Source organism: Musa acuminata, chromosome BXJ3-11 (assembly GCF_036884655.1).
Source record: "Musa acuminata AAA Group cultivar baxijiao chromosome BXJ3-11, Cavendish_Baxijiao_AAA, whole genome shotgun sequence".
NCBI classification, from domain to species: domain Eukaryota; kingdom Viridiplantae; phylum Streptophyta; class Magnoliopsida; order Zingiberales; family Musaceae; genus Musa; species Musa acuminata.
In genome coordinates, this window is record NC_088359.1 from 9026918 (window position 1) to 9040739 (window position 13822).

The window sequence follows — 13822 nt, forward strand, 5'->3', positions numbered from 1 at the left end:
TTTGTTCTCACATCTTTCCAAAGGAACATCTGATTTCCTTTTCAAGCATTGATGTAGAAAATGTGTTCTCTATCATTTATGGCTGCAGACTCACACAGGAAAAAGAAGGCAAATATTATTTTTGACAAAGATTATGTGCATATACAATTTAGAGTAGTGCCCATTCTATCAAAACAACAGTAGATGTCCACCTATCAAATCAAACAGACTTATTGACCATTTAACTTCATGACTATTTGGTAGCAAGTTTCAGTATCCATATGAAGCATGCCGGTTCTCTAGAACATTCATCAGTTTGAAGTTTAGTCTAAGAGGAACCAGTTTATAAAGTAGTCTTTTTCTCTCTTTGAATGCATCAAACTCCACAATAATCAGGTTTGCAAGCACCAGCCCTTACAGGATAATGAGTTCATTTATCTCCGGCACTTACGATAATGGTTTACCCTTGGAAGGAACCTGCAGCTTTCTTGTTCTCTGTTTGACTCCAAAGCAATATAATACCCTAGCTATCTTAACTACTACAACATGCAAGACTGAGGCCAAAGCCTATCCACATATGCTGAGGGCAAAAAGAATGTGGTTTTACTGTCACCTCAGCTGTTTATCACGTGTTTCTATCCATTCGGCAAGCCTCCTGCCACATCAATTACCAATCGAAACAAAAACAAAGAAGAAAAATACTAACTAAAACTAATCAACAAAAACTAGACCAAACTTGATTAAATCCCATTTCAACTACCAATCAATTGAATGCTAGATCTAAACCCACTCTGTATTACCTTTCAGCAGCCTCAGATACAATAGTCCAAGAAGGCTCTCTAACTTGCAACCTTTGAAACTCAAGCAAATGAGAGATGTTGTGCTCTGTCATAAAGATGGTCAAGTTAGGCAAATGCTAAACATACATGCACATGCTTGTCTTGCCTGCCTAATCACAATGCTCACTACAAGGTTACCTGCTTTAATGCATCGGCCACCTTTCTGAGAGTCTGGGCCCCATCTGCATTCAATAGTGCCTATGTTGATTTTGAGGCATGGGGCACGAGTAGGACACTTTTTCCTGCATGGCTAGTTTTGGCGGCAGTTCACTAAGATTATTTGTACTAGGCTAGTAGGCTTCATATGACCACCAGACTCAACAATAAGTCATCACACTACAAATATCAGCTTTATGAAAAGGAATGCAACTGCAAAACATCTTGCCATGCTTTCTTAATGATGATTTCCCATTCTAATACTTCAAAGGTAATTTTGGAATGAGAATAGGGTTGTCTCACATTTTGAAGTCCTTCAATGTAGTATATAGCCTAAAAATATGTCATCTGTCACAAAATGTCATTTTGGTATAAGATCTCAGTTAAAGATGACATTAGAAACAATAATGTAGCTGCTCCACCATTGTTGTACATAGGTCTCAATCTATATCTCAAACCTTATCCTGTATAATTTACTAAATATTTCCTCCTTGCAAGAGTATGCCCTTTTAATATATGAGATTCACTACACTACTATCAGTATCTACATCTTTAACCCATAATATAACCTTGTTCAATGGAGCCTCAAGTTCTTTCATTACGGGCATGCTATACGTTTATTAAGAAAAAGTTAATAGAAATGTCCATTGGTTGAAATCAGAAACTACTAGCCAGTTTATATCTGTCTTCATTGCTTCTTATTCGTCCTTCGAGCATTCTCTTTTTACCTCATGAGCACATAGACTTTGAGATTCATTGAGTTCATAATTTATCATATGCCAGCAGTCAACATCCAGAATGCCAAAATATCAGTTAAAGAGAGCAGCGAATGAACGCAAAAAATCCATTACTTTTACAAGAAGGATAATTTAATATCTTCAACTATTGAAAACAGTAGTAAATTTCATCATGAGCCAATAAAGATGCTGTTCTTCCTCAAAATCATAACTTTACATCTTTTTAAGACTTAACAACAGATTAGCAATAATTAGCTGCCCGTACTGTCACGGATGGTCGTCCCTCACCTGCAATAACTTCGTCAACAAACCGTTCATTGTTTTTGTGTACTTGTATAGATGCTTGACAGTGTGTTTTGCCTTGGTTTTGTGTTTTTGCTTGAAAACTATGAGCAAGAACAAATCATAGCACTGCAAACCAACTGCTCACTATAATAGGCAAAACTATCCCAAAATGGTCTTGTTTTCGCATGCCACGACTTGTTTCTGCAGACTGTAATGCAGTGCAAAACGTCGGTCATCTTAGCACCCTGGAACCCCCCATGTGACACTTGCCTGGATAGTGGTTTGAGGTAGTGTTGGGCAATGATTGAATTTCACAAGTTCGCACGCTAAGTCTATGAGAACTTGCCATCGCGCCCGACACCCGGTGAGGAGTCGTTTGTGGACTTGTGACTATTCATTTGCCTTCTAAAGTCTTTGTTTACTCCTTCCTCTCCTTTCTCTCTTGCACACCGATTGTTTGCTAAATTGCTTGTAAAGTTATTCTCTTCGCGAGACGTCAGGACTTGTCTGTCGCTCGCTTTCAAACTAATCAATTACTCTTTTACAGGTCCTACGGGACCTGAGTGAGGTTGCATGTAGGCTGACTCTTTGCGAACAGATAACGGAAAGGTACCTCATGGCTTAGGCAATCCAAGCTAAGTCCGTGACATTGGCGCAAGGGTGCTTCACAATTTAGGCAATCCCAACTCATTTCGTGACACGGATGCAAAGGTGCCTTACAACATAGGTAATTTTAGCTAAATCCGTGACATTGCCGCAAGAGTGCCTCACGACTTAGACAATTCCAACTAAGTTCATGACGGTACCTTGTGAATTCTTGGAAAAAGGCTAATAGCGACTCCTTGCCGTAAGATACTTCTTGCACCATCCACTAATTGGCTTTTCCTATTTGAACTCGTTCTCCACATATCCATAATACTAGGTCAGAGCTGACATGAATTAGCAGTTTCTAACTATCAAGACTAGAAGACCAATTTGCATAGTAATTCAAACTTAACAGGCCAATGACCATATGGCCAAAATATTTAAACTTCTGCTAGTAACAGTGAATAGTTTAACATTATATTGCATCACAATTCATCTCCCACTTCCAATATGGGAAAACCAAGGCATTTCATGTTTATGTCAAAAAAAAGGCTACACTGAAAATCCATCACAATCATAAATTAGTTGATTTTTCTTTATGTGCTAACCTGATTTATAAAGGGCAAAGACATGATAGAATAAATCATAAGTAATATGCAAGCCACCTTTAAAGTAGGATAAGTTAAAATTGCTTGAACCAGCAAAATAATTTTGTTTGTAATACCTGCTTCTTCTGTGTTCTTACTTTCTAACTTGCTACCTTGCAGTAAAACCATAGCACATCTTGCTTATAGACTGTACATAGTTGAAGTTGCAGTATGGCATATTGAAGTCTTTGGTGGTAGAGAAAATGCATTAAAGAAGAAACAACCATGAGTTGTCGCACAATTGGCTTGTCAAAATGCTTGTACAGAGGTGAAAGCACCGGGGAGAATCAGTAATCAAGGTGAACTGTTGCATCAAACTGTCACTAGTATGCACAGCGGCAACTCTTTATCCAGTATAACAAATAATCTTGTCAAATAACTTTGACCTCTGTTTCATATGTCCAGATACCCAGAAACCATCCACTGAAGCTGTCATAGCATCTTCAGATCCACAATCAGTTTCTCAATAAATGATGGAATAACATGATATCATACTTTGATAAATCATTTCAAGTTGAATGGAACCATGTAGATCATTCTAAATTGGCCTCAGGTATAGTGGATCTGTCTTGAGGGAGGAGGAAATGCCAATCAGTGATGGTAGAGCTCACGGTTCATACATTTGTCTGTGGGAATGCAATCCAACCTGAAAAAGCTCAAGTTGGTAGATAGCACGAGGGAGCATATCTCTTAAAGAGGAATCCTGTGCCAGTGGACTCCTGGCGACTGATTGTAGAGCCCCCAAGACCTTTGCGCATTCCAGAGCTTCACTCTTAGGAATGTGCAATGCCAAGTAACTGAGCAGGATCACTGCAGGCAGCTGTGCCTTCTCACCTGAAAAAGCTCAATGGATCCATGTAGATCCTTCTAAATTGGCCTCAGGTATAGTGGATCTGTCTTGAGGGAGGAGGAAATGCCAATCAGTGATGGTAGAGCTCACGGTTCATACATTTGTCTGTGGGAATGCAATCCAACCTGAAAAAGCTCAAGTTGGTAGATAGCCCTAGGGAGCATATCTCTTATAGAGGAATCCTGTGCCAGTGGACTCCTGGCGACTGATTGTAGAGCCCCCAAGACCTTTGCGCGTTCCAGAGCTTCACTCTTAGGAATGTGCAATGCCAAGTAACTGAGCAGGATCACTGCAGGCAGCTGTGCCTTCTCACCTGATCGGTGCAGCTGCATCAGCACTGGCACCCCAGCGAACTCTGTGATCGTCTTTGAGTGCTCCACACAGTTGAAATTCTCCGGGTTAGCAAACTTCCCCAAAGCCTTGGCTGCTTCAGCCGCCACCTCTGGGTTCCAATGTCCAAGTTGGAGAACGAGCGGGCATAAGACCTTGGTCTCTTTCGCAGGGAATGTCCTGGCCAAGCAGCCAATGGCCTTGATAGCTGAGATCTGAAGAACGACGCTGCTCCCCTGCTGGGACACTTGAATGAGGTGCTCCACCACCGACCTCGCAGCCGGGGAGTTCATCCTGAAGGCTGAGCGCCGGAGGTCGGCATCCATCTCGGCAGCGGCCGCAATTTCCATCACGGTCATCATGCAGTGCTGCTGCAGCTCGCCTTTCTCGAGTTCAATGATTTTGGATAGGCAGAGGAGGCCTTTGGTTTCGGTGATCTTGCGGCAGTTGGAGAGGCACCCTTTGGCGAGCATCCAGAGCGCGTCAGCGCAGGCAACCTTGAGCGCAAGCTTCGCTTCGGGGCTCTCATTCTCCCTGTCCTTGCGATGTTGATGGTAATAGTCCCGCAACAGAAATGAGCTCCTTCTGCTGCTGCCGCCGCCGCTGCCGCTGCCGCTGGCATTACTGTTGGATGAGGGTACGCCCATTCCCTGAACGAGAGAGTGGATGCTCGAAGGCTTCCTTTGCGTTGGTCTGATGTCATCGAAGGGCACCCCGATACAGAGAAGCGAGACGAGGGGGCGGATGCCATTCTCCCGGGCGAACTCATCCTGGGCAACGGGTTGGTGGGCGGCTAAACGGGACACGAGGCCGGCCACCTGGGTCTGGAGGCGCATCGGGGAATCCGAGAGGACATGGACGATAATGGGCACGGCGAGCTCCTCGAGGATGACGGAGACGTTGTCGGCGTCACTGGCAAGGTTGGACAGCGCGGTGGCCGCGGCAATCTGCGACTCGACGGAGGGACCGTCGCGGAGGAGGGCGAGGAGCGGCGGCACGCCGCCCTCCTCGAGGATGAGCTTCTTGTTGCGGTCGTTGTCGAGGGCGAGGGTGGCGAGGGCCTGGGCGGCGTGGGCGCGGTCGGCGGGGGCTCGGGCGGGAGACTGGACGGTGGTGGCGTAGCTCCAGACCCAGGCGAGGATGGGGTCGGTGCTGGCGATGGGGGGGAGACTGATGGCGAATCCGCCGCCGTCTTCGTCGGAGTAAATGGACAGGAGCCAACGGAGGTCGGCAGCGGAGGCGTCAAGGAGGGCGAGGGCCTTGCGGAAGTCGGTGGAGCCGGTGGTGATGGTGACGACGCGGCGGAGGAAGCCGGCGCGGCGGCAGCGGCGGACGAGGGCGAGGGCGCGCTCGAGGGCCTTAGCGGCCTCCGCGAGGACGCGGCGGAGGGGGCGGTCATAGGAGGGGGAGGGAGAGGCAGCGGCGACGCGGGCAGCGGAGCGGAGCATGGCGGCGAGGTGTTCCGCCTGCTTCCCCACGTCGGCGCACTCCAACTTGAACGACTCCGCCTCGCGGACGGCCTTGGCGACCCGCTCGGCCAGCAGGATCGGCAGCGACAACTCCTGCTCCTCCATCGTCCCCGTTGCTCCTCCTCCTCTTCCACCTCCGCCGCCGACTCCTCCTCTCCCGCTGTTCAGCATCATCTCTCCGATCTCCGATTATTATCACTATAGGAAAAGAAGAGGGCCAAATGCAGTCCAACCTCGTCTCCGTTCCCACACCAGTCTCCTCGAGTAAGTACTCTGCGGGTTCCGTTCTCCTGCCTGTAGGTAGGTGAAGGGGAGCGGGCCCACCAGCGTGAGCGTGCTTTCGGTGCCGAGTATGACGTGGGTTGTTTGATTTGTTGTGTGAGCTGTCGTAGTCCATCGTAAGGATTACGTTGGTAGTCCGCGCGTACGTACATGTCTTATAACTAGAATAAAATAAAAGGGTAGAAGTAGGAAAGATTGCAATCAATAAAAAAGAATGTTCATGTGTAAGTGTTCTTCCGGTAGGTATACGACAAGGCTGAGTGGGATGTTGGAAACATTAGTTGGATGACGTGGAAAATAAAAACTCTTCAATTTATTCAACGTCACAGAAGATTTAGGAGTTTTATCGATCGGCTAATACTTCTATTCCATTTGAGTTGACTATTCCCTCTAATAATAACTAACGAAACATAGTTTTTTATGTCACTTTAAACCTCCAACAACCACAAACGCCTAAAAATTTATTATCATGTCATTACAACCACCTACAAACGGTTAAAAATTTATTCATATAAAATTTTACATTCTCCCAACACTGATATAATTATTCTTTACTTCTGTGATTGAGACTTGAAACAATATTGATGGTGTTATTTGACTGGATTATTTTTGGCTAATTATATATCACCTATTACGATTTTTCAACAAAATCTCCAAAGAAAATATGGAGCAATTGAATTCCCAACAAAATCCCTCTCTCTCCTGGTATTTTTTTCCTTTTGGACGATAAGAATAACATTACGAAATTATCTTTTTAATCATGTTTTAGTGTTATTTTTTACACGTGACAACACGTGCAATATTTCCATCAACAAAATAGATGATATGAAAAAAAATAAAATTAAATATTTTATTTTCGTAAATATATAAATCATAATATAATCTTTAAAAATATAAAAATCAAAATGCTAAAAGTAACTATAGGAGTAATACGTAATTAACTCACTATTTCTCTTGTGCTGAATGTAAAAAGAAAATTAATTGAAGTCAAATTATACATACAAATTTTAAACGAATGATGCACACTGATGTGTGCTCCTTGAAGTGCTACAGTATAAAATATCATGACATTTCAGATTATTTACTCATCAAGTGGTGCAATAAAAAAATATACTTTGAATGCCATGATTGATCACATAAGGATTACCTAAAAAGTTAGAAAGACTTCAATGGTCTGGAACTTCAATTTTGAATCTCCTATAGTTGTTTGATGCCTTTATCTGAATTGGTATTCATCAACCAGTAGTTGCAGAACATGAGTGTTTTCATATATTAGCTAATTTGTTTTCACATCTAATGTAAGGTTTCTACTTTCTTACATAATCATGTAATAATCCACAGGCGTCTACAGAGTGGAGCTGAAAGGTTCCCCCCAAGTCAAAGTCAAGTTCCTCATATGATGCATGCTTTCTTTAGTTGTTGAATTAGGCAGCATATTCCCCCAATAAAAAGTTGGGAGGGTCATGTTCACTCTCTTTCTCTGTCTAATTCTTTTGTCTAAGTCAGAATACATGATGCATTAAATTTCCGTCAGGCTAAACTTGCAGCTGAAGCAAATCAGAAATCCTTACCCGGTTTTGTCACTTTCTCCAACTTTTCCATGAGCTACAGCCTCAATTTCCACAAGCAGAGGCCCCTCACAGAAATCCTAGTCACCTTGTAAAGCTAGCAAGCTCATGCTGATGGCATCATCTTTATAACATGCTGTCATGATATCACTTGAAGAAAGTTGAGAGCAGTACATGTGATCAAATGTTTCCAATCTAAAAAACCACTTGGAGAAGGGAAATACTGGGAACAAAATCCTCAGAGAACTATGTTAGACAGCATTCATTAGCAGAGGCACCATACAGATTCCAAGACCTGAAGCTTATTTATTTCATCAATTATCAAATCCCTTTCAGAAACATGACTGACTGATTCCAACATAACTTTGAGAATAGATGTTTTGTGAGAGAGATGAACAAACAATATTGTAGTTGCTTCATGTAAATGAATAAATAGAGAATGAACCTCTAGAAGAAGGGTCAAATTAAAAACCTGAAAGAGCAGAAATTTCAGCAAAGCTTCAAGGAAAGAGAAAAGCTTGTACTTCGTCAGGACACCAACTGCTGAGGTAGGACTTGGAAAATCACACGCAAGGTTTAAATTTAACATCAACATTCTGTTTCAGTTATAAACCTATTAGTAGACTCCAATGCCACCAAACTCTTTCTTCAACTGGCAAACAATTTTCTTCTGATTTTGTTGTACCTGCCTTTGTTATTATAATGTGTTTATCAGCCTACCTTTATGAAGGAAGATAAGGTTCATCAGTTTAGTTCTGAAAGCTCATCAAACCTTCTAATGTTTGGTGGCCACTAATCTGTCGCTCCTTGAAGCACTCTACTACCATTGAACTCATGTGAACTCATGTGAACAAGAGATGCAAACATCTCTTGTTCTTTTGCTTCCCATACAAGTGAGCATTATCTCTTCATGCGTAGGGGGGCTAATAGAAAAATAAAGGACAGGTTGACTGCAAAGAAGTTGCATGTTCTCTGACTACAACTAGCACTAGCTGAATCTAAATCGAAAGTGACAAAGTAAAACATAGTCTTGCTCAACCTATATTTTGTTCTGCATAATTTGACCTTATGCTGTGAAATCAAGAAAAAAAAAACCAAATTATTCCTCCGGTGTCTTACTGATAGCTTACCTTCATGCAATTGGATTAACCAGCTTGCTAGGAATGGGACTGATATCACATTCATCATATTCCAACTCTAATTTCTTTCTCAATTAAAAAAAGTTAAGAATTGTAAGTTAAAAGAAAAAAATCAAAATGAACGGAATAAGGATGTTAGTGAAGCTTGGCAATCCAAAAACCCAAAATGAAATCTCGGTTATGGATTGTCATCTTGAAACCAGTAAGCTAAACAGATGGAGCGCTGGTCTTGTATATGATTGGTAGTGTGTAGAAATGGAAAATCCAACTCGAGTTCAACACAAAGTCTTGGATAAAATTTTCATTCTAGATCTATGAGTTGATGAGACATGGATGCCGATTGTGCTCCAAATCAAGTCCAACAATGTGAAGGAAACCTCGCATATATATATGTATATATACATATGTATGTATATATGTATATACATATGTATGTATATACACATATATATATATACACACACAGATATATATATACACACACGTGTGATGGTGGGTTTTGGAACAACGGGAGCCTCGCATACATTGACCCTCATCAGACCCCGCATTGGCGGAAGCCTCGTGCACTAGGTTTACTCTTTTTTAACTAAAAGCTTTATATTGACTGACTTATTTTTCTGACTTGTTGTCTCTTATAGTTTGTATATATACATATATAAATATATATACATATATATATATATACATATATGTACACACACGTGTGAGGGTGGGTTTTAGAACAACGAGAGCCTCACATACATCGACCCTCATCAGACCCCGCATTGGCGAGAGCCTCGTGCACTAGGTTTACTCTTTTTTAACTAAAAGCTTTATATTGACTGACTTTTTCTGACTTGTTGTCTCTTATAGTTTGTATCAGGGTCTGCCGTACCAAGCCTTACCGTCCGGTACGGGCGGTACGTACCGGTCCGATAGGTTTTCGGTACGCGGACCGACTGTTACCGGTCCGAGTACTGTAGCAGTTGCTGTATCACTGTAGCAGTGCTACAGTACTCGGTACACCTGAGTGTACCGCTCGGTATACCGTACCGTACCAATACCAAGCCCAGGTCGAAATACCGGTACGGTACGGTATTGCGAACCTTGGTTTGTATACAGTGCTCCAAACTCTGAGGAGGCTGCATCTGCTGCTCAGCTTTTGTTTTCTGCATTGATGCATGAGGAGTAGATTTTAATTCTTCTAATCTCCTTTCTCCTATATTTGACTTGGAGCTAGATTACTTTCTTTGAGACTTCAAGAGAACCAATCAAGAGAATCCATGATTAACCCTGTGAGAGGAGAATTCTTCACCATCAAACAATCTAGTAACTTAATTGTTCTACAAATTTGTACCTACACAAGGTTAGTGCATGAGATTTTTTCTTATTAAAATAACTAATGCATATATTAAAGTGCCAAATTTGTACTCACATGAAGATTTATGCATATGAACCATCGAGAACTGATCAAATCACAACCAACTAAGACCTCAGGCTTGCTAGTTTCTTGAGCAAAGATAACACCAAAGCTTGGTGGCATCCAGTTCTTTCTTCACCAACTTGCAGCATGTGCTGCTGGCAGACAGAAACAGCTGACAAAAGCATTGCATATCATACCATTGCCATCACTTTCTGATGGAAATGCTTCTCTTCCATTAGGTCATCCTCGCTTTAGGTGCTTCTAATCCCTAACTACTTGAAAGTATCTTTGAACACCACCATTCCATGAAGATGCTCCTCCATCAAGCTCTAAAAACCAGAGAATATCCCACCTATTCAAAATCTACAATTTCAGTTGCACCCAAAAAATAGAAAGAAAAGTAGTCACTGATTGTGCTGAATCTTGCAATTGCATCCTTCCTTTAGATAGTGAACAGGGACGATCAAACCCAGTTCAAGTCATATACTCCAATTTAACTCAACTAGAGTTCAAGTCAAACTCTAATTTAGCTCAACTAGAGTTCGAGTCAAACTCCAATTCGACACAACCAGAGTTTGATTCGAACTCCAAATCAATCTCAATCTGACCAAATCAAGCTCAAGCCCAAATCCAAGCTCAAGGGCTCGATCCAATCAACTCAAAGATTCAACTCATTTCAACCCGATATGGACTTGGATTGGGCATCAAGTTGGGCGCCAGTTAGGAGTCCTAACTAGGTTAGGACTCAACCCTTCCAAGAAGGGTGACACAGCTTTCAAGAAACATCAATCAAGAATCAACCCTCTCAAAGTCCGAGTCGACCCTAGCCTTCCATCTTCTACGAAGAGCAAGAGAAGAGAAGAAAGGAGCAATCCCACGAGATGCTCCAAAGTACTTCCAGCTGCAGCCTTTTCTTCCACAAGTTCCAACAGTCAAAGTCATTCATCCTCAAGTTTCAACAGTCAAAGTCATTCATCAAAGCTCCATCCAGCTAGAAGTCTCAAAGCCCCGTTACTTGTTGTCCAAAGGAGGTTCCAACAACAAGAGAGAAAGAGAAGACTGGAACTGACAGTATGTCTTTTCTACTGAGAGCACCCAAGTGCTGTCCCGAAATAACCTGTGTTTTAATGCTTTCATTTGAGTATTTTATCTCTCTTTATTTCGTTGCTTAGCCACTTGTAGTTAATACTTTAATTTATAAGCAATAGAGGTTGTTTTCCTTCAGTTTTCCTTCATTTTTAATTTATAGTCAAAACTTTCGAGGTGGTATGGGATCGACAGATTGTCAAACCCAAACCCCATACAAATAAGATAGAATGTAATCTAACCATCTATTATTATTTGTAATCCATCAGTTGAAATCCCTCATAAAGTTCAGTTTAACATCCTCCATCCTCCTAATCTGAATGCTACAAGTAATCCATTAGTAGAAAGCCAAATTGCATACAATGGAGAAAAACACCAAAATCTATCGTTTTCTCCTTCGACAAAAGAAATACAGCAATGAGTAGATACAGGCGTGAAAAATCTAGATAATAGCTATATCATAACATGCACAAAGCATCAACAAATTGATGCAAATTCTGTAATCATAAACCATATTTCAATGCTAGTTTCTACAGAAAAGGGCTATCAAAAAGTTCATAACTAGACAATTCCTAATTTTTTGACCTGTATGAGTATTCTCCAAGTAAAAAATGATCTGAGTGTTCTAGTACTATTCCTAAAGTTTATCCATGTGGTTAAAATGGTCGAAAACTGAATAAAAAAAGAAGAAATCAAAAGAATTGACAGAAAGTATTGAAAACAAAATATTTTCTTACAAAAACACAAGCATGTATCTTGTGCATCTACTTTGGCCAATATTTGAGTTATGTCACTCCTGTGTTCATGCTTTGCTGCAGCTGTATCTAATATCTACATCCCGCAGCTCTGACACCAATTAAGAAGGCACCAAAACAATTTCAACATTGATTAACCTGCAAGACGAAGACAGATAAAAGAAGAATCAGTAAAAGAAGAGCAAGAATAGATGGTAAGGAGAGGCAGATAAAAGACACCAAATAAAGCAGAAAGAATAGATGATAAAGAGCAAATACTAATGCGAAAGCATGAAGCATAAGACCAAGAAGATGAACAGAGACTTGAACCTAACGTGGAACACCTGAATGAAGAGTGAATGGGTTAAAGAGGTAGCAACACAAGAAACAAACGGGAGGCGCAGGCAGCAAAGGCATGGAAGACAAAACATGGAGCAGAATGGTGATCCAAACACAACAGAGAACGCAGAATGAAGAAGAAATCATCAGAGCAATCGACGTTTTAAGGACTTGTTTTCTTATTCTGTTGGTCTTCTTAATTCTTGAGTGTTCGTGTGATAAAATGGATAGGTACAATCCTTTCTTCCTCTGTTTACATTAATTTAGATGCTCGCTCCAATACTTCTCTGTCCCGTATCATTTGTTGTTCTCCTCCACCTTTACCTTGAACTGTTCTTTCTTCCTCCATAAGTACCTATTGCAAGTGGCTCCCGTTATGCACGAGATAGCTGCATGCTCTCGGGCTGCCATGGCCATGGTGGTGGCGGCTGTGGAAGCGTGTATGCCCCACGGTGGTCGATGCGGCGGGCATTCCGTACCGGCTATACAACTTTGCCGGCACGGAGACCCAGTGGACGCAGCGCTCGGTGGCGATGAACGGAGGCCGGCCTGTGGAGATAGGGATGGTAGGACTAGTTTTGGGGGAAGGTTTGGAGGAGGAAGACGATGATGGCGGGGTGAGGAAAAGGAAGGCTCGGATCTTTAGAGGGGAAGGCCGGTCTCGGCTCGCGATATCGTACTCCTCGACTAGGTTGGCGAGGTCCTCGTCGGAGGTGACGGAGATAAGGGCGTCGAGATCCTCCGTCGGCAGCTGGCACCGGAGGCTCACCGCACCCCACCCGCACAACTCCCTCAGCTTCACCTGCAGCTCTGTTCCAGGCAAAACTCATACCCTAATTACACATGATTCCAACCCTAATGTTTGTTCCGCTTCTCTCTCGCAGTCCATGATTCCAAATCCACGGATCAGATGACCGATACGAACTGGTGATCAACAGAAATTGAGCTGATACCTGAGAAAGAGATGGATCTATCGACCGCGAGGAGGCGCGTGTGGCCGCCTACGTAACGGAGCTTGCCGTCGGGGTAACGTGGGAGGATCTTGCCGCCGTAGCTGCAGAGGAACTTGATGGCCCGCGTGGGCTTGACGGAGACGTCGTCGAGGGAGCCAAATGAAGCGCAGGGGGAGGAAGAGTAGGATGAGGTCCCGGCCATGCCTGCCTCGCTTCGCTCCTTCCTCCTGCTACTTAGATTGCTGGTTTCTCCAATGATGAAAAGGGAGGAGGAGGAGGAGAGATGAAGAAGGAGCTGACCGACCTCACAGAGCAGAAGAGAAGGGAGGGGGAGATGCTGCTGGCTTCAAGCCTCACCTTGGCACACTCCATCCTTCATTTATAGAAGAAAGAAGGAGATGTCTGTGAAGAGGAAAAGTATATGCTGTGTGATGTAGTCGAG

The 13822-nt window shown here is 42.7% G+C and overlaps 2 protein-coding genes across 4 annotated transcripts; both read right to left on the bottom strand.

The window, feature by feature from the left end:
- Window positions 1-3236: 3236 nt before the first annotated feature.
- LOC135583255 (uncharacterized) lies at window positions 3237-13517 on the bottom strand. 3 transcript variants are annotated; one of them, XM_065174823.1, is made up of 3 exons: window positions 13381-13517; window positions 7731-12247; window positions 3237-6260 (listed from the first exon to the last, which is right to left on the bottom strand). In XM_065174823.1, the coding sequence occupies exon 3, from the start codon at window positions 6049-6051 to the stop codon at window positions 4165-4167; it is 1887 nt and encodes a 628-aa protein (XP_065030895.1). In that variant the 5' UTR covers window positions 6052-6260; window positions 7731-12247; window positions 13381-13517; the 3' UTR covers window positions 3237-4164. The 3 variants fall into 3 exon arrangements, with proteins under 3 accessions (XP_065030895.1, XP_065030894.1, XP_065030893.1); XM_065174822.1 differs by having other exon boundaries at window positions 3237-6320; XM_065174821.1 differs by having other exon boundaries at window positions 3237-7656.
- Window positions 12783-13582, bottom strand: LOC135652368 (protein PAL OF QUIRKY-like). The gene is made up of 2 exons (XM_065173221.1): window positions 13381-13582; window positions 12783-13237 (listed from the first exon to the last, which is right to left on the bottom strand). The coding sequence occupies exons 1-2, from the start codon at window positions 13580-13582 to the stop codon at window positions 12783-12785; spliced, it is 657 nt and encodes a 218-aa protein (XP_065029293.1).
- Between the last annotated feature and the right edge of the window lie 240 nt (window positions 13583-13822).